The following is a 22,350-nucleotide window of genomic DNA, read 5'->3' as shown; positions in this document are numbered from 1 at the left end:
AAGTTAAAGGCAAGCTAATAAAAGCAACAACAACGGCGTCAACGACGACGACGAAAACGATAAGAAGGCAACAAAAACAACAACATTACACATAATAAAATGTTATAGAAAAACAGATTTTTATTTAGAGATGTTGATGGTGATTCTTCTTCATATTTAGTTTTTTTTGCTTTGTTATTATAATTATTATTTTCATGTTATAAAGGTAATTTTTGTGACATTTATGATCTAATAAGAGTGTCTGTCTGTTTTTCTCTTAAAGCGCAATAGAATTTTACTACGTCAAAAAAATCAAAACAATAATAATAATAATAAAAACAACTAGCAAACAATAACAAGAAGAAGAGTCACATGTAATCTAATGAATTATTTTCTATGATAACGGTGCGTTTTCTTTTTTTTTTTCTCATTTGAAGTTTTTGTGTGTGTGCCTTGTTATTTTTTTTGCTCTTCTCTGTAATAAATTGTTTTTTGTGTATATTTATGATGTTGATTTTTAACCAAAATTTCTCTCGCTGTAAATTATTTTTTAGTGTTTAAAAAAAAAACTAATTATTAAAAGAAAATAAAAACCTATTAAACTAAAATCAAGTTTATAAAAAATAAAAACAAAAGTATTATTTGTTTAGAAAAAAAGTGAAAAAAATCAAACTAAAACTTAATAAAAAAAAGGCAGCAACAACAACTACAACAAGCTGTTGGAAATCTTTAGAAGCACGTTATCCCCCAAAAGTCATCAGTTAATGAGGCCCATAACTAAAAAACCACAACAATAAAAAACACCTTTTTTACATAAACTACAACAACAAAACAAACATAAACAAGACATGGAACATTTTCATCAGATACAGGTAAGCTTAGAAGTATAATTATAATATTTGTTCATTGATTTGTTTGTTGTTACAAAAATTGATTGTCATTATAAAAAAGAGTTCAATTTGTTTAGTTAGATTAGTATTAAAGAGAAATTTTGTTATTTAATTATGAATGAAATCCTAAAAAGGAATTGCTTTCAAGATGGAATTAAAATATGTTAACATTTTATGGTTTACCTATTGAGTTGGGATTTGTTTTGTTTACATTTTGACTTCTTCTAATCTTGCCAATTTGATTAGTCAGTGTTTAGGGAAGGTGCATGAGAGTAAGAGAGATAGATATAGGGTTTAGCTTTTAAGCTTCATAGAAGTATGCAAAACAGTATTTTAATGTTGAATTTATACATAATTCTTTTTAAAGGTTAATTTTAAATTCTACATGGAAAATATAAAGTACCTATTTTGTTCTGATTTGTTTACATTTTTTACTTTTGATTTTGTTTACATTTTCTTTCACATTAGTGTTTAAGTTGGAGGTTTTGTTTTTAAATTAGGAACATCTGCAAAATTCTTTTATGAATCAAATTTGATTAGGACTGGTAGATTTAAGGCCCATTATCATCATAACAAAGTTTCCCTATAAAGAAAATTTAGTGATTTCAAACAAATGATTAAATTTAAAGAAAATTTAGTGATTTCAAACAAATTATAAAATTTGGCTTAAAGCTTCTTTGCATCTACATATAAACCTAATTTAGTTAAGACATTTTAAAATTTGGTTATACAGCTATATAAAACAATCGTTAGATAAAACCATTCTTACAAATTTGTAACACTATCCTAAATAAATCGTTTCTAAAGCATAAAATAATTTTAAACAATTTAGCTAATCGTTTTCCCTATTCAGCTACGTAAAATTTATGCAAACTGTAATAGAATTTATACCTATAAGCTCAGAAAAATGCAATTCAGCTAACTTTTATTGCTATTCAGCTAGTTGAATCCTAGTTATTTTTGCTATTCAGCTAAGTAAATTTCAAACAAAAATTATATAATTAAGTTTAGCTTAGATAATCATTAAAAAATTCTGATGAATGAAATTAAACACTTACTTCAGCTAGACTATATTTTTATTCAGCTTAGTGAGTTACGCAAAAATTACAAAACAATGAAGTTTAGCACAAAAATACTAAATTCAGCTAGGTTAGAATTTTAAAACAAAATGTAATTAATAAATTTTTAGAAAATAGAGTTTTTAATAAAAAACAACAAAAAATCAATAACAATATTATAAAATAAACTAAACAATACAACATTAGTTTTTAAGTACGTCTTTAACCCTTTAAAAGCGTTATGTTCTGAATTAAAACAAAGTAATTATTTCATTAAGAAATAAAACCCTAGAGGTATTTTTACATATTATTAATAGGGAAATAAAGTTTAAAATCACAAACAAATACAATAAAATTTGTATTTCAAAAAATTTCCATAAAATTTTTCCAAAAATAAAAAAAAGTTGAAAAAACTTAAATCTCTATACAATGCTTGTAATGCGCAATATTTTATATTATATAAAGAAGTTTTCACTTGTATATAACAAAAGAAATAAGAAATAAATAACAAAAAAGAAGAAAAAAAAAACTACGTTACAATTTAAAAAAAAAACAAAAACACACTCATACCAAATAAAAAAGTGACGCAATAAATAAAAAACAAAAAAATTTTATACAATTTTCATTAAGAAAAATAATTAAAAACATTATCAAACTTAATTAAATCAAACAAGTAACAACTATAATAACAAATAATAAGAAAAAAAACCGCCACATTGTCTACACATCTTCTTCTACGAACTAAATAAATCTAATGATTGGCAACACTGCAAACAAAATAACTAAAAGTGATTCATTAATAAACATTTAAATAAAATCTTTATACAAAAAAATACACTAATTAATTGAAAATATACAAAATTACTATAACAACAACTAAATAAATTGCGTAATCTTTTGAATATACAAAAAAATATTGCAATTTTTTATAGTTTAGTTTTTATTTACGACGCAATGCTAAACAAACAACAACTATGAACAGTTTTATACAAACACATTTGTTTTTTTTTTACACACACTCTCTCTTTCTATCTAACTCTCTAGCTGATTAATAAAGAGACAACTAAATATTTCTTTTTAGAAAAAATTATAAAAACATGTGCTTTTTATTATATTAATAGCCAATTCTTTTGCTTATTATAATAATCATATGTAAACAAAACAAACATATGCAGTTTTGTATTATTTATTTGTTTTTGTTTTCTAGTATAAACTTTTCCCCCATTAAACTGATTGGAATTGTACTTTTTTTCCATACTTATTGATTTCTCAAACACAAACAACAACAAAATAAGCAAAAAAAGTCACCAGTCTCTATAGCAGCAGCAAGAACAACAACAATACAAATAACGACAACTCACGAAGTAATATACATTTTTTTGCAATCTACTAATTTGCCACCATTTTATATATAGAAGAGGAGCAATAAAAGAGACTACAACAAAAAATAAACTCTCCTAATAATTAGGAGAAAAAAGCAAAAAAGAAGAGATTGAGGTTTATTAAAAATAAAGAGCAGTAACCGGGTTTTTTTTCTTTTTTATTAAAGAATTATACAGTGTTGCCGTTTGTTTTTGGTTTATAAGGGAGAGACAGACAGTGAGGAGAGAAAAAAACATGTTTATAAACAAGACAGCCAGACAGATATTTTGTTTATTGAAACAAAATTGGCGGGCTTTTTTTCCCAAATTATTAGCTTTAATTTTAGACAACTTTTAGATTTAATTTAGACAAATTAGATTTTCTAATTTTAGAACACATCTAGATTTTGACAGTAATATGCATACAAAACTTTTTCAAGGAAATTAAAAAAAAGTCATTAAAAAATCTAAAAAACAAGTTTTTATAGATAAAAATCTGTTGTTAAATGCTTGTCCCATGGAAACATATGTGTTTTTGTGTTCATTTTTGAATACCTTATAAAAAGCTAAGTATTTACCTATCTATAAAAAAATGGCGGGAAAAATAGCTCTTATTTGTTAAATATCTCATAGCTCGAATGACAACAACAGCAATAATAATACTTGTACAAATAGCTATTTTACATAAAACATTTAAAGCTTTGTTGCTGTTTTTATTTACGCATATTATTGAAAAAAAAGTTTTCATTGTTTTCATATGGCAACAATGCTTATTAAACATCTGTCTCCCACTAGCTCTCTCACTGATTAAACTGCTCTCGCGCTCTTTGCCCAGAGTTGCCTATTTGATAAATACATGTGAGGTTAAACAATTCAGCGTTTTTTTTTTTTTCGAATTAGCGATTTTATGCTGGGAAAATGTGATAGAACTGGAAAGCAGGGATGGGGAAACGTATATTTTGAATACTTTTTATATATTGCTTTAGATTAGAAAAGAAAAAATGAAATATGAATTGCACAATTTCTACAGAAAAAAAATCTGTTATACGGAAACATTCTCTACATTACTGTTATACACAAATCAAAAAAAAAATGTTTTTTCTTTATAGAAAAAGAGAACAGTTAAACGCGCATTTGTCTATAGAAAAGCTGTTATACCCGAATATTTCTATAGAAAAAAAAATACTGTTATACATACATTTTTATAGAAATGTTTTTTATAGAAAAAAGCTGTTATACAAACATTTGTCTATAGAAAAGACTATTATAGTCCATTATTTATACAGAAAAACTATTATACTTGAATTTTTCTATGGAAAAACTGTTATACAGCTCTTATACTCCAATTTACAAAAAACAGTTATACATAAAATTTTCTACCGAAAAAAATGTTTATACTCTAATATTTCTATACTTAAAACTGTTATACACTAATTTCTTTTAAAGAAAAACTTCTTTAGGAAATAACAGTTACACAGAATTTTTTATTACTAAAAACTGTTATACATAGAATTTTCTACTTTAATTTAATTTTGTAAACTCTATTATTTCTTTACTAAAAACTGTTATACACTAATTTCTTTTAACGAAAAACTGTTATACTCCAATTTTTCTAAAGAAAATGCAAAATTTTATATGGAAAAGACCGATTACTACAGAAAAAACTGTTAAACTGTGATTTTCTTTAGGAAATCAGTTATACAGCTGTTACATTAAATTTGCCTAAAGGCAATACAGGCAAACTGTTATATACAAATGTTCTGTAGAAAAACCTGTTATTTCTATAAAAGTTAGTTTATCCGAAGAATTACACCTAGGCCTTTATCGGGCCTGTTGTGAGCTCCTTTACCTGTGCCTCAGGTGGGAATCGAACCCATCACCTCCCGTCTACCAGACTAGAGAACAGTAATCACTAAACTATCCGAGGCCACTATTTCTATAAAAAGAACAGTTATACACAATTGTTTCTTCAGAAAAAATGGTTATACACAATTGTTTCTTCAGAAAAAATGGTTATACACAATTTTTCTTAAGAAAAAACTGTTATACACAATTTTTTTCCTTAGATAAATCTACTATACACAAAAACGTTTATAAAAAACCGGTTATATAACTGTTATACACGAATTTTTCTACAGAAAAACTGTTATACTCGAATATTTCTATAGAAGAAACGGAAAATTTTTTGGATGAAAAAAACCGTTTTACACAAATTGTTTTATAAAGAAATATTTGTTTACAAAACAAATGTTTTCCTATTAAAAATTTCATACAACAAATCCGAAATTTGTATCTATAAAAAAACTGTTATACACAGTTTTAAACACTTTTTCTATTAAATAAAGGTATATTTTTTCCTCATCTACACATGTACTTTTTTTCTCCTATTACATCTAAACTCCAACACAACCAGATTAAAACTGATTAAAGGAAATTGAATTTCACGAAAACGTCTACGAAAACAACACCCAACATCAAAAAACATCTCATTGCTCTTAATTTGTTTTACCCCACATACTATTAAAACACACATGTCTCAACTCAACTGATAATTGAACAAACAATATTACAATTTATGTTAAATGGGAAAATGTCAGCAAAATGTGTTTTTTTATAAAAGAAAAACTTCATAATATGTATAATAATTAAAATGTTACCGTTGTCTGGCATTAAATAATAAGGTTATTTTATGACTGATGACGAATACCTGTTGCATATCATAAAAAATACCTCGAAAAATGACATTAGTTTTGTAAGTTTTTTTAAGAATTAAGCGTATAGAGAAAATACCACAAATAGAAATCCTGTGTAACAAAAAAGTACATAATATAAAAACTTAAACAATTGTATTGTATGCTTTGCTTTAGAAACCTTTTGAAAATAAGGGGGTTAAACAATAAAAGAATTTTCAAATAGAGAAATAAAGAGGAAAATATTTAGATATATAACGGGTGTTTTGAACACAAGGATACATCATGAGAAAATTAAAAATTTCGGGGTTTTCTACGGAAATCAGTATTTGCTATAGAAATATTGGTGTATAACAGTTTTTTCCATGGAAAAATTTGTATTTTCTTTAAAAAAATCTTATATAAGAGTTTATATTTAGAAAACATACTGTACAAAATTAGTATAACAGTTTTTTGTGTAGAAATATTTGCGCATAAACGTTTTTTCTGTAGAAAATTTTGTCTATAACAGTTTTTTTCTGAAGAAAAATTACTGTATAACAGTTTTTTGTGGAAAAAACTACTGTATAACAGTTTTTTCTCGAAAAAACTAGCCTTCTCTATGGAAATATACTAATATAACAGTATTTGTTAAGAAAATTTTGTATATAACAGTTTTTTCTGAAGACATATTTCCGTATAATAGTAATTATTAATAGAAATATTCGAGTATAATTGATTTTCCTATAGAAAATAAAGAAATATTTGTTTATAACAGTTTCCCTGTAAAACAAATTGATGTAGGAAAGGAAATATTTTTGTATAACCATTTTTTTCGGTAAACAAATTGTGTATAATAGTTTTTCCATAGAAATATTCGAGTATAACAATTTGTATAGAGCTCTAGTATTCGAGCTTTTTCGATAGAAGATTAAAAAAATGTTCGAGTATAACACATTTTTATATAGAAAATACAGACAAAAAATTGTGTATAACAATTTTATAACTGTATGAAAGTGTTATAATAGTTTTTTCCATTCAAATATTCTATTTTAATAGCTTTTCCTATAGAAAAATTTGTGTTTAAACATTTTTTTTTACAAAAATTTGAGTATAACAGTTTTTTTTTCATAAAAAAGAAAAATTTTGTATATAACTGTTATTTTCCAAAAAGTTTTTAGAGTATAACAGTTTTTCTGAAGAAAAATTGGAACATAACAGTTTTTCCTATAGAAATATTCGAGTATAACAACTTTTTGTTAGAAAAAATAGAGTATAACAATATTTTCCTATAGAAATATTAGAGTGTATCAGGTTCTTCTATAAAAGGCACATTTGTGTATAACAGTTTTCTAATTTTTTCTATTGAAAAATTTGTTTATAACAATTTATTTATAGAAATATTGGAAAATATAGAGTTTTCTTAAGAAAATTTAGGGTATAACAGTTATTTTCTAAAGAAATTTTAGAGTATAAGAGTTTTTCTATGGAAATTTGAAGTATAAACATTGTATAACAGTTATTTTGTATATAAAATTTAAAGTAGAACAGCTTTTCTACAAGAAAATTTGTGTGTAACAGTATTTTATTGTGTATAACAATTATTTTCCAAAAACAATTTTAGAGTATAAGAGTCTCCCTGTAGAAAAATTGAAGTATAAACCTTGTATAACAATTATTTTAACAATAATTTACATTATAACAGTTTTTCTACTGGAAAATTTGTTTATACTAGTGTTTTTCTTATAAACACATTTTTGTAGAACAGTTTTTTCTGTAAAACTATTTAAGTATAACGTTTTTTTAGTTTTTTAAAGAAAAATTAGTTTATAATAGAATTTCTTGTAAATATATTCGATTATAACAGTTTTTTTTTTCGAAGAAAATTTAGTTAAAACAGTTTTTTATATAGAAAAATTTATGTATAGTAAATCTGTTTAAAGAAAAATTAGTTTTTAACAGATTTTTAATAGAACAATTTTGTGTATAACAGTTTTTTTCTATAGAAATATCAAGTTTTTACTAAAAAAGAGTATAACAGTTTTTTCTCTAGAAATATTTTATTATAACAGCTTTTTTTCTATAGAAAGATGCGGATATAAGTTATTTCTATAGAAATATTCGAGTATAACAGTATTCTATAGAAATATTCTAGTATAACAGTTATTTCTATAGAAAAATTTGTTTATAACAATTTTTCAATAGAAAAAATTAAGATATAGGTAACAGTTTTTTCAATAAAAAAATTAAGTATAACAGTTTTTTTTTTCATTAGAAAAAATTAAGTAGGTATAACAGTCTTTTCTATTAAAATATTCTATAGAAATATGCGAGTATAAGTTATCTCTATAGAAATATTCCAATATAACAGTTATGTATTTAGAAATATTCCAGTATAACAGTTTTTCCAAAGAAAAATTAGTTTATGTAAGACTTCTATAGAATATTCGAGTATAACAGTTTTTGTTTTCTGTATAAACATCCCAGTTTAAATTTAACACCCGTTATAAATCATGGAAAAGTTCCAAAAGAAAAAGGAAACAAAAAAAAATTGCCTCAAAGAATTGATTTTTTCCCGAGCTACTGCAGCCCTTGGTTTTCACAACTTTTAGCAAGAGTATCTTAGAGTTTTCGAGAGAGCTCGAGAGTGCAAAGAGTTTCGTATATATTTTTTTTTATTATTTCTTTACATAATTAAATTACTTTTTATTATATAGATTGTTTTATATAGAAAGTAAATAGTAAATAACAAAAACAAATTTCCCCTTAAAATGTTTTACTCTCTTATTAAAACGTTTATATAAGAGACAAACATTTTGGGGTGATTTTTTTCCTACTCACACAGAGAGAAAGAGAGCTCTCAATTTAGAGGAGAAACAGTTTGTATATACAACAAAAATAAAGTCCCTTTTGTGTGTTTGTGTAAGAGTTTATTTTTTTTTCTGAAATTATAGAGAGTATTAAAACCGGTTTTTCAATTATATAGACAATAAAACATACAGGCTCAAAATATTGTATAAAATTTTTTAAGGCTATGTTGCCAAAATTCAAAGCAATTAAAAATATATTTTTTGGGTTTTATTACTTACAATACAAAAAAAAATTAAAACAAATAGGATTTTTTTTAATTAAGAAATTTAAATAATTAATTAATGTAATATTTGAAAAATTTAATATTAACTTCATATTCTTTAGTTTTTTTTTTGCACACTGAATTTATTTTTATTTGCTTATTAAATGTTTTATTTTTCTTTGTCATTTCTTTATTATGCAAATTATCTAATTTGTGTTTTAAACACTCTTTTTTTGCACTTTTTTTAATGCGCCATGCTGGCTGCCGTTTTATTATTACGTATCGATTGGTATTTTTAGTACATTTGTTATTCTTGGTGTTGTTGTTGTTATTGTTGCTGTTATTTTAGTTGTCGTCTCTCCATGAATGAATCGTAATTGACTGGACTTTATTGTTGTTATTTTTGCTGTGTTTTTGTTGTTGTTGTTGTGCATACATTTGTGCATATGCATGTTTAATATGTGATGCCAAGTGTGTGCGATTATTAAATATTTTTGCATGACATTTTAATTGTTTTCGTTTTGTTGTTGTGTTCCCACTATAAAGAAGTCATACCTAAATGCCGTTATTATTATTTGAGGCTTGAGTGAAAGAAAAACTTTTCAGCTAAAATAACAACAACAACAATACTTACTTGGCACGCGATTTATGTATATTTGTTTATAAAAACATTTACTGATTTTGCTACCATTTGGGTATAACAGTTTTTTTTGTATAGAAAATTTTGAGCAAAAACTTTTTTTCTATAAAGTACCTATAACATTTTTTTTATTAAAATGTTTGTACCTACCTGTAACAAATTTTTCTATTGAAAAATTCGAGTATAACAGATTCTTCTATAGTAAAATTTGTGTATCTCATATGAAAAAATAGTGTATAACAATTATTTCGATAGACATATTCTAGTATAACAGCTTTTTTTGTAGAAATATTCAAGTACAACACTTGAATATATTCAAGTATAAGAGTTTATTTTATAGAAAATTTGTGTATAACATTTTTTGTTATAAAAAATTGCGTATAACAGTTATTTCTATAGAAATATTTATAGTATAACAGTTTATTTATAGAAATTTAAGTGTAAACGTTACTTCTATAGAAAACTTTGTGTAAAACACACTTTTAGGTAGAAATATTCAAATATAAGAGTTATTTTCATAGAAATATTCAAGTATAACAGCTTTTTTATAGATACATTTTTAGAAGTTTTTATAAACACAAATTCTGGTATAATAGTTTTTTCTATAGATAAATTTGTATACCTATAACAGTTGGAAATATTCTAATATTATAGTTATTTCTATAGAAATATAGTATAACAGTTTTTCTCTAGAAAAATCTTAGTATGACAGTTTATTCAATAGAAAAATTGGTGTATAACATATTTTTCTATAGAAATATTCTAATATAATAGTTACTTCTATAGAAATATTCTAATATAATAGTTACTTCTATAGAAATATTCTAATATAACAGTTTTTCTAAGAAAAATTTGTGTAACAGTTTTTTTCTATAGAAATATTTTGGTATAACAGTTTCATCTATAGAAATATTCGAGTAGAACAGTTATTTTCTAAAGAAATTTTATAGTATAACATTTTTATTGAAGAAAAATTTGAGTATAACAGTTATTTTCTATAGAATTATTTTAGTATAACAGTTTGTTATATAGAGAAATTTGAATATAAAAGTTTTTCTATTATATAATTTGTGTATAACAGTTATTTCTTTAGAAAAATTTAGTGTTCAACAGTTATTTCTATAGAAATATTCTGGTATAACAGTTTATAGACATATTTGCATATAAGTTTTTTCTATTGAAAAATTTATGTATAACAGATTTTTGGATAGTAATATTCAAATATAATAGTTATTTCCATAGAAATATTCAAGTATAATAGTTTGTTTTATAGATATGTAAATTTTTAGAATTTTTTTGTGTGTATAACAGTTGTTCTATAGAAATATTCGAATATTATAGTTATTTCTATAGAAATATTCTATTATAACAGTTTATTTCATAAAAAATGTATGTATGTATAACAGTTTTTTTATAGAAAAAATAGTGTATAAAAATTGTTTCGAAATATTCCAGTAGAATAGTTTTTTTCTAGAAAGATTGTACATAACAGTTTTTTCTAATATAATAGTTAGTATAACAATTTTTTCTATAGAAATATTCAAATATAACATTATTTCTATAGAAATATTTTAGTGTAACAGTTTTTCTAAGAAAAATTTGTGTATAACAGTTTTTTCTATAAAAATATTCTGGTATAACATTTTTTTTATAGAAATATTCGAGTACAACAATTATTTTCTAAAGAAATTTTATAGTACAACAGTTTTTGTAAAAAAAAACATTTGCGTATAACAGTTTCTTCAATAGAAAGATTCGAGTATAACAATTGTACTCGTAGAAATATTTTAGTATAGTGGTGATTTATTCTATATTCTATAGAAAAATTTCGATATAACAGTTTTATCAATGTAAACATACATATGTATGTTTTATATAACAAAATTTGGGTATTTCTAAATCCCCCTCGTATAAAAACTATTGAACAAATATTTACATATTTTACTCACACTTTTCCTACCCTGCAATTTATAAACACTTGTCTTTTTTATTTAATTTTCAAATAATACAAAACAAATACTACCTACAAATTGTATTTCCTTTTTATATTTCTCATACACTTCCTTCCTCTCCATAATTAGGTCAGTTTTTTATTTGAGTTTTTCCATCAATGTTGTATTTTTTATGGCTTTTGTTCATTTATTTATGTTTGTTAAAATAAAATCCCTTTTTTTGCAAGTCAATGAACTCGTAAGTTTCTTAGAATTTGCAAAAAAGTCGGAAATAACAAAACAAAATGTAAACAATAACAAAAATGAAGACATTAACATTAGCTCAATTTAAATTTACACCTGCAGGCGTCAAAGTGTATTTGCTTTTTTTATTGTTTCTTTACTTTTCCTTTAACTTAACTACCAAATACAATAGCAAATTATAATACAAACAGACACACATGCAGCAGCATACACAAAAAAAGTCATAAAGTTATGTTGTTTGTGTGTTTTTCTTTTCATCCCAATGAGAGATGTTTTCTTTTCTTTTTTTTGTATACAAATTGTACTTGCAAAGTATTTTGTTGTTATTGTTTTGTTTTTGGCTACTTTTTTCCCTTGATTTGTGTTTACATATATTTGCTCAATGCAACTGTGAGTAGAGATGACAACAACCTCTGCCACCATCTCTCATATAAACGTCAGTGATGGATGGTACAATGTTAATCATTCAAGTTGAATGTACAAAACTACACACATCCGTTCGTACACACATGATGTAAATGCATTGTATTTATTGATGTTGTGTTGTTGATTTTCTCATATAAGCTGCTTTAAATGTTGCCAGATTTAATTGTTTGTTAGAAAATTTGTGGTTTAATATTTTTCGGGGGAATATTAGTTGAAAACTAAATAGAAGCAAACAATAATTATCAAATCCCTAAAATTTCCAAAGAAATCTGGCAACTTTAATTGTTTGTAGTAAATTTTTTATTTGATTTTGCTACTGCTGCTGCTGTTTATTTTCAACGAAAGTTTTATAACCTCTTTTTCGTTTTTTTTTCTACTGTAATATGGGAAATATTTTTGTTACTGTTTTTTTTTTTCTTCTTCCTAATTCAACACACAATATTCTTTTTTTGTGTTGTTGTGCTTTTTTCTAACAAAAAAGTTTTTTTACTCCTAAAAAAGGGTTTTTTCATTCGTTTTTCGAGTAGAGTTATTCATAGACAATGTTTATTTGGTATGTAGGTAAAAATATAATTCAAGGCTAAATAATTGTGCAAAAAAAGATGTTTTGTTTATTTTTATTGTAGATTTTGAAACATAAAAGAGAATGTAAAAAAAACTTTTAGGGGGGAATGTCCTTTTGTGTATTTTTTGGCTTAATAATTCTTTTGCATGCGTTAAATTTGTTGCAAAAAATCCTTTTGTTTGATTGTATGTGGTAAAAAGGGAAACAATAAGAAGAATAAAGGAAAAGAATTGTTGATGTTATTTTATTGACATTATTTCCTTACAAAAGGTCAATCATCGTAAAATGATGGTTGAATATATAGAGTGGCCAGATGTTTTAGAAAAAACATTAATATTTTTTAAGAACTTTTCTATGGTAAAAACTGTTATACACAATTTGTTTATAGAAAAATTGTTGTACACGATTTAAAAAAAACTTGTAAACTGTTTATAGAAAAAAAACTGTTATACACAAATTTTCTTAAAAAAAACCTGTTATACACTAATTTTCTATAGGTAAAATTGTCATACACACAAATTTCTGTGTATAAACTCTTATACACATAATTTCTGTAGAAATACTGCTGTACCCGAATTTTTCTGTAGCAGCACAATTGTTCTACACAAAAATACACAAATTTTTCATCAATAAGAACTTTTTTATAGAAAATACCTACTGTTTTACTCTAATATTTCTATAGAAAAAAGTGTTATACACAATTTTCTTTAGAAAAAATGGATTATAACATATTTTTTTTAGAAAAAATTTTAGTATAACAGTAATGGAGCATAATCTTTAGAAAAAGAGAGTATAACAGTTTTTTCTTTAGAAAAAATGAAGTATAACAGTGATTTCTTTATAAAAATGGAGTATAATAGTTTTTTCTTTAGAAAAAATGGAGTATAATAGTTTTTCTTTATAAAAATGGCGTATAACAGTTTTATCTTTAGAAAAAGGGATTATAGCAGTTTTTTTCTTTAGAAAAAAATGAAGTATAACAATTTTTCCTTAGAAAAAAATCGAGTATAACAGTTTCCTTTTTAGAAGAAATGGAGTATTACAGTTTTTTCTTTGGAGAAAAATGGAGTATAACTGCTTTTTCGTTAGAAAAATGGAGTATAACAGCTTTTTCGTTAGAAAAATGGAGTATAACAGTTTTTTCTTTAGAAAAAATGGAGTTTAACAGTTTTTTTTAGACAAAATGGAGTATAACAGTTTCTGGAGTATAACAGATTCTTCTTTAGAAAAAGAATGGAGTATAACAGTTTGTTCTTTAGAAAAAATGGAGTATAACAGTTTCTTATTTAGAAAAAATGGAGTATAACAGGTCTATCTTTAGAAAATATTTAGAATAACAGTTTTTTCTTTAGAAAAAATGGGGTATAAGAGGTTTTTTTTTAGAAAAAATGGAGTTTAACAGTTTTTTCTTAAAAAATGGAGTATAACAGTTTTTTCTTTAGAAAAAAATAGAGTATAACAGTTTGTTCTTTAGAAAAAATCGAGTAGGTGTGACAGTTTTTTCCATAGAAATATTCGTGTATAACTGCATTTTTCTATAGAAATACGTTTTTCTATATATATTCCAGTATAACAGTTAATACCATAGATATGCTAAATCGCTAAATCATTAACAAATCGCAAAAAATCTGGCAACCATGGTACTCGTATTAAAATCAAACCAGCCGGTCGATTTTCCTTCGTCGTTTTTTTTTGCTGGTGCGCAAAGCTGCAACAATCAGCAAAAACAACTACAATAATTGCTACTACTTTTTGTTGTTGTACTTTTTGTGTTACAAATCTTTTTATTTTCTTAAACTAAAAATTGCTACTTATTTTGTATCTACAGCTTTTTTATTAAAATTAACAAAAAACAGATAAACTTTGTCTTTTCCTTTATGACGCCAAACCATAAAAAAAGTAACAAAAAAACACGTACATACAACTCTTAATCAAATAACTTCATTATGAAACAAAACAATAAGAAAAAACTATAAAAATGATGATAAACACAAAACAACAAATAAGAATTTCTAAAATACAACATTATTTTACACAACAAACTAAATTTTTCACCAAAAAAAAACAGTAGACTACAAATAAAAAGTTTTCGAAGGGCAATACACAACAATGCAAAGAGACAAGAGAGCAAAAAACTAAATAAATAAATACCAACAACAACAATACAGGCAGGGCAAGTTAGCAGCACATGGTATATAGAAGAAATAAGAAAAAAGACTAACAACAACAACAACAAAATCCATAATATGCACACAATAGATATACACACACGAACCTCTCGTTTTATACATAAATACACACGAATACACGAAGCTATACACAGCACACCACATCACATATAAACAACAACAACAGCAACAAAAATTTGTAGAAGAAGCAGAAGAAAAAAGAACCACCACTCAATTGAAAAGAGTGTATAGGAAAATTCAGCTTTTTTTGTGTTTTCTTTTTGTGATTTTTTTTTGGTAAATCTTTCAAGGTTGTCAATATAAAGGAACAATTGGTCTAAAGCAAAAAACAGCTGGCAATGGAAATTAGCGATTTTTGTTTGGAGTTAATTAAGCGTTTATGTAAATTAACGTGTTTTTCTTTAGGGAAATCGTTTTAATAAAGTTTTTTTTTTTGAGATAAAATGGATAAAATAGGGAACCATCTTTCTACAGACATTTTTTCTATGACATATAAAATGTTCTCTGGGAAAGAATTAGGGTTCTATAGTTGAAACAAAAAGTCGACTTTTCGACTTTTCGACTTTTTGCATTTAGTTAAAAGTCGACTTTTCGACCTTTCGACTTTTTCCATTTTATGAAAAGTCGATTTTTCGACTTTTCGACCTTTTTCATTTATTTAAAAGTCGACTTTTAGACTTTTCGACTTTTAGTACTTTATAAATGGTCGACTTTTCGACTTTTCGACTTTTTCCGACTTTTCGACTTTTTCCGACTTTTCGACTTTTTTCGACTTTTTTCGACTTTTCGACTTTTTCCGACTTTTTTCGACTTTTCGACTTTTTTCGACTTTTCGACTTTTTTCGACTTTTCGACTTTTTTCGACTTTTTCCGACTTTTTTCAACTTTTCGACTTTTTCCGACTTTTCGACTTTTCGATTTTTTACGACTTTTTGACTATTTTCGACTTATTTCGACTTTTTTTCGACTTATTTCGACTATTTTATACTTTTTTCGAGTTTTTCCTACTATATTAGAGTTTTTGACCTCTTTTCCACTTTTTTAAAATTTTCGACTATTTTCGACTTTTCGACTTTTCGACTTTTTTCGACTTTCTTCGACTTTTTTCGACTTATCGACTTTTTTCGACTTATCGACTTTTTTCGACTTTTCGACTTTTTTCGACTTTCCGACTTTTCGACTTTTTTCGACTTTTATTTACAAAGTCGACTTTTCGACTTTTTTCATAGACGATAGTCGAGTTATCGACTTTTTTGGAACAAAATAGTCGACTTCGACTTTTCGACTTTTTTCGACAAAAAGTCGATTGTTCGATTATTCGAAAGTCGATTTATAGAACCCTAGAAAGAATAGAAAAAACTATTTTATGTATAAAAAAATGTAAAATAAATTTTTATATAGAAAAGAATTTTTATTAACGGAAATTTTTCTATAGAAAAATTAAGTTTTGCACAGATTTTTATGTAGGAAAACTTAGTTTTTTTCTGTAGAAAAATAAGTTTAACACAACTCTTTCTAGAGAAAAAATAAGTTTAACATAAATTGTTCTATAGAAAAATAAGTATACTACAAGTTTTTCTATAGAAAACAAAGTTAAACATAAATTTTTCTATAGAAATGAATGTTAAAAACAGATTTTTCTATACAAAAATACAAATTTTTCTATAGAAAAATATGATAAACACCAAATTTTCTATAGAATAATATGACAAACACAAAATTTTCTATAGAAAAATATGATAAACAAAAATTTGTCTATAGAAAAATATGATAAATACAAATGTTTCTATAGAAAAATGTGATAAACACAAATGTTTCTATAGAAAAATATGATAAACACAATTTTTTCTATAGAAAAATATGATAAACACAAACTCTTCTATTGAAAAATATGATAAACACAAATTTTTCTATATAAAAATATATTAAACGCAAATTTTTCTATAGAAAAATAAGTTTTAATCAAATTTATAAGTTCTACTCAAATTTTTCTATAGAAAAAAGTTGTAATTCAACTTTTTCTATAGAGAAATTTGTTTCTAGATTCTATAATTTTCCTTTAATTTTTTGAATTTTAAAAATTGTTTAATATTTTTTGCAGTTCGTTCTTTTATTTTGAGTATTTTACTCATTTTAACGCTTATTCTTATTTTAAACCTTAAAATAAACGCTAAAAAACATTATCGTTTTTTTGGTTACGTCGTTTTTTGTTCGTTCATTCGTTATTATTTGTGTTGTTGTCTTCTTATTGTCGTCGACGACGACACAACGATGATGATGACGATGTTTAATATTATTGCCGCTGTTGTTGTTGTTATTAATGGTTATTTCTTTTTTCCTTTACGACATACAAACATACATACACACCCTATCTCTAAACATATACAGATATTTAACTTTTTTCTACGCTATACACAATCAAATAGAATTTGTTTGTTGTATGTAGAAGAAGGGGAAAAGGGAAGTTGGCAGCGCTGCGCGCAGAGAGTACACAAAAACCTCTAACAACAACAACAACACAACGACAAGAACTACAACAATACACAAGCGTGGTGTAAAGCATATAAAGCAAAGTATGTATGAGTGTGTATGGATGTATATATATATATAAAAAAGAAAACCAACAACAACAACAAAAACTCTGCCTTTAACGATTGTATATGGATATATGGATGGTAAAGGCAAACGTATTAGTGGCCAAGGGCTAGTAGTATAGCAGCAAGCAGCAGTAGTAGGCAGGCAAGCAATAAACATACGGTAAAGAAACGTCGTTTGCATTGCATTGTGTTGAATTGTGTGTTTTTCTTCTTGTTTTCCATTTTTTCCCATTTTACACACAGACTGTGTATATTGAATATTGTGCTCTTTCTTGTGTGTATTTTATAATAGAATATAGTGTGTAGAACAAAAAAAAAAAAAAGAAACAAAAAGTACAACAAAAATACAGAAAAAAAAGCAAATAAACCAAGCAAGCCAAAACCAAAGAAGTTCCTCGTCGTCGTTTGTCGTAATTCAAAGCGCGCCCTATAATAATAAAACAGCATAAAAAAAGTTTCTTTTTTTTTTCGTACAAAAAGAAAAAAAGATTTTTTCCAACTTTTTACGTATTAAACAGCAGTTAGCAAGTAACAAACAAAAAAAATATACAAAAACGAACGTGTGCTTATTGTGTAGTGAGTTGAGTGTAGTGTATTTATTGTATGTTGAGTATTTACAATAAAAAAAAATAATAAAGGAAGAATAAAAAAAACAACAAACAAATATTGTTGTTTTGTATAAATGTATGTTACAGCATCCATCCATCCATCCATCTCCTCTTCATTTATGCACTTTTTTGTGTAATGATCTGTTTTTTGTGTATTTTTTTTAGTGTTTAGTGTCAAAACCAACAAACATTTATACAAACTCTGTATAAAACTTTTGTTTTTGTGTTACTTTTAATATTTCATCTTTTGGTGTTAATTTGTGTGTTTTTTAACAAAATTAAAAATAATTTTTCTTTAATTGCTCTTTTTTATTTGTCAGTCATCTTTTATGCTCTTGACATTTCAACTATCTCTAATAATAATAGAATTTTTAACAGTGTTTTGTTAAATAACAAACATGCTAATTTGTATAAGCCATAATTAAACTGTAATATTAATGCTATTTAATAATAAATAACAACAACAATAAGACAAAAAGGAATATAAACAACACCTTTGCCATCTCTGCAACATACAACCATACATGTAAATGCTATGCACACTCACTCATCAATCTGGCAATATTAAAACTATAAAGGAAAATGATAACATACAAAATAAACTAAACAAAAACAACACTTAAAAACATATGTCAAGAAAATTTTAACATTAATTAAATAGATATTAAATTAATTGATAAAATAAACTATAAAATCATAAAATAGCTTAAATTATTAATAAAAATAAAGAAATAATTACAATTTTAATAATTTAATAACAAGCTTTAAATTAAAAACAAAATAAAAATACAAACAAAAATTATAAAATAATAAGAAAATATTAAAAATTTATTATTAAATTATAATAAAATTAATAAATTTATAAGAAAATATTAAAAATTAATTATTAGATTATAATAAAATTAATAAATTTATAAGAAATTTTGTTAAAGGATAACAATGAATACAATTCACTAAAAACTAAAGACACGCCTCTTCTAACTCTTTAAACTTCTATATTATTGCACCGTTTGGGCAGATTTTCGCCAGGATTATAACTAAAACTACCTATCAACAATACTTCCAACAACATAATAAGACCAACAGTTGTCTAAGAAGCTAAAAATCCCATATTGTTATGAAATTTTCTTTCTTGGCCTAAATTTTAACCTACTAAGGGCCGTTAACTGACAAAACTTTCTGGAATGACCTTGCTTTTTTTAGCTAATCCTAAAGTTAATGGAGGTTGTCTAGAAGCAAAATTTTGTGAAAAAAATTTTTAAACAACATTAACTCCTATTCAGCAGCTAAAACTTCCACCATTAATGAGAACCTAGAACTACGACCTTTTATTCCCTCAAACTTAAGTTATCAAATATCATCAAAAAATTACATTTAGTAGGAAGAATTCTAAAACGAGTCTAATTCATATTCTGCAGCTATAAAGTCCTATATTATTGCAACTTTTCAGATTATTTTTCGAAGCAGAACTATAACCTTTTATTCCTAAACCATAATACGCACAACCAGATCTTAAAAGACTAGATTTTTTTAAAAGCAAGAAATTTTTCTTAAAATTTTTTCACAATATTTAATCCTTTATGGACTAGTAATAACTAATTTATTACCCTAAATAATCCGGAAAGAAAATTTTATACCAAGAGCTCTCAAACACGACCCTAAGATCACGAGGAACCCTTAAAATGAATAGAACATTCTTCCGCCTATAACTCTTCCATTAATTATCTTTTCATTGGAAATATTCATGATACTACTATTGAGCTTATTAGGTTCAAAAGATTATAAGGATTTAGAAAACTTGATAGGTATTTTCCAATAAATTTAAATCTTTTCTTGCATAAAAAAGTTTTTCTCTATATTTTAGACATTTATGGGTTAATAGGTTCCAAATTTTCCAAAACAATCCTAAAAATTTAAATTAAAACTATAAGGACTATTTAATATTACGCCTAAACTGCTGTTTTTTTTTTTTTTTGTTAAAAAACAAAACTTAAAAATTCTTTTCCCATTTTTTTTTTTCATTTTGTCCCTATATTCTCCCTTTTTTGCATCATCAAACACAACACGTATACACAAACAAGCAAACACATGTTTTTTTTCATATACAAAAACCAGAAAACTACAAAATGAACAAGCAACAACGTTTGGCTGTTGTTGTCATCATCTACCATCATTGACGTCTGTCTTCTTTTTTCTGGCTCTCTGCTGGTATATAATTTTTGTGTTTGTGTGTATGTTTTCCTTTATTATCCCCCTTTTTAATGTTGAAAATTTAATGGCGGCTGCAAAATGTTTTGGTTACGTTTTTATTGTTTTAATTTAAACTTGTTTTAAATTATTAAAATTTGTAAAATAAAACTTAAAAAATTATTAAAATTTAACTTAAAATTATAGATAAAATAATAATAAACCTGCGCGCCGGAATTAATAAAAAGCCAAAAATATACAAGAAAGCAAAGTGAAGCAAACAAAAAGGAAAAAAAGTAATGTAACAAACAGTGTTGCATATAGTAAAAACAAAAATATAATAAATTTTGTTTAATTTAATACAAATAAAATAACAAAAAATTAACTAAATGCTGAAAAAAAGAAAAGTTTTATTAAATTTAAAACCACAAACAACTAAAAAAACGACAAAGTTACTAAAATTACAAAAAAGTACTACAACAATTAGTATTAATACCATTAGTAACAGCAAAACAACAACAACATAGTACAACATAAAGGCAAACACTTTATTATTATAAATAAAACTAAAATAATAATAAATTAAGAAGAAAACAAGTGAAAATTTCTTAAATAATATAAATTTGTAATTATTATTTATTAAACAACAACAACAAATAAGCAAAAAAAAGTGTTCCCGTTTAGAAATAAAACAAAACTAACCTCACTTTTTGTTTAAGTTTGTTTTGATTCTGTTTGAGAAAAAAGAATCATATTTAGAATACTTCCATAAATTCCACTTCCAAAACATACCCCTCCTAGTTAGAGTTAGTTAGTTAAGTCTTATTTTTTTGTAAGCGCCTGGTCAAAATTACAAGCAAAAGTATAGAGAAACGCAAACAAAAGCATCCACAGAAAATCATTACTATGTCAGAACACAGCGCTTGGGGTCAACGCCAAGCGACTGCTGCCGAAGCTGCCTTATGGTGGCCCGGCGCACTCGCTGCGGCTGCTACACAACACCAACAACAACAGCAACAACAACAACAAACAATTGATCAGCAAACTTTACAACATTATCAGCAACAATTGGTTGCACAGCAACAGCAACAAGCCGCTGCCGCAGCCGCTGCTGTCCAGCAACAACAACAATTGCAACAACAGCAGCAGCAGCATCAGCAGCAACAACAACAGGTTGTCGTCCAACAAAATCAACAGCAAGCGCATCAAAATAACGCCAATACAACGTCTGGTGTTGGCACCCAACAATTGTTCACCTACAAAATGGCCAGTAGTTTTCCAAATCCAGCCACCACAATGGCCCAGGTGGTGGCGACATCGAATGCAGCCGGCACACCCGCCTACGACTATCGTCTAAATATGGCTCAGGCTGCAGCAGCTGCTGCCGTGCCCGGTTCTCAGTGGTGGTATTCCGCAGCCAATCAGGGACAGATCGATGCTAATACAGCCGCCCAATTGCAACAACAGCAGCAACAGCAACAACAGCAGCAGCAACAACAGCAGCAACAGCAACAACAGCAGCAACAACAGCAGCAGCAACAGCAGCAGCAACAACAGCAGCAACAACAACAGCAGCAGCAACAACAGCAACAACAACAGCAGCAACAGCAAATACAACAGCAGCAACAGCAACAAAATGCGGTAAGTTTTATTACTCTTTTTTTTTAATTCAATTTCTTTCCCTGGTCGCCAGTCCTCTCATTTCTCTTCCACTTTGTTTCATTTATCTTTATGTTTCCTCCACTTGTTTGTATCTGTTGTATCCATTCATTGTGTCCCCATTTTTTTAAAAGTTTTTTTTACCAACTAATAAAACCCCAACGCCTTTTATTTTCAATGCACGAGGGTTGCTTTCGAATTGAGTTTTAAAATTTCTCTTTTTTCGTTTCAATTCTTTTTAATATTATATTATT

General features: G+C 25.8%; 1 protein-coding gene across 8 annotated transcripts in view; it reads left to right on the top strand.

The window, feature by feature from the left end:
- LOC119600733 (high mobility group protein DSP1) overlaps positions 1-22,350 on the top strand; it is a 64,997-nt gene that overhangs the window by 237 nt on the left and 42,410 nt on the right. For 2 of the 8 annotated variants that reach the window (XM_037951207.1, XM_037951203.1), the window contains exons 1-2: positions 17,797-18,170; positions 20,645-22,078. In XM_037951207.1, coding sequence (XP_037807135.1) covers positions 21,344-22,078 — 735 coding nt within the window. In that variant the 5' untranslated portion in view covers positions 17,797-18,170; positions 20,645-21,343. Of the gene's footprint in view, positions 1-533; positions 852-17,683; positions 18,327-20,644; positions 22,079-22,350 lie in introns of those variants that run through there. The other 6 variants (XM_037951208.1, XM_037951210.1, XM_037951209.1 and 3 more) reach the window with 6 other exon arrangements.

The sequence above is a fragment of the Lucilia sericata genome, unplaced genomic scaffold, assembly GCF_015586225.1.
Source record: "Lucilia sericata isolate MDLA Ls3-8-SP2 unplaced genomic scaffold, ASM1558622v1 Contig000119F_arrow, whole genome shotgun sequence".
Classification (NCBI taxonomy): domain Eukaryota; kingdom Metazoa; phylum Arthropoda; class Insecta; order Diptera; family Calliphoridae; genus Lucilia; species Lucilia sericata.
The sequence above is the reverse complement of the archived record's forward strand: the minus strand, read 5'-3'. Positions and strand labels throughout refer to the sequence as shown.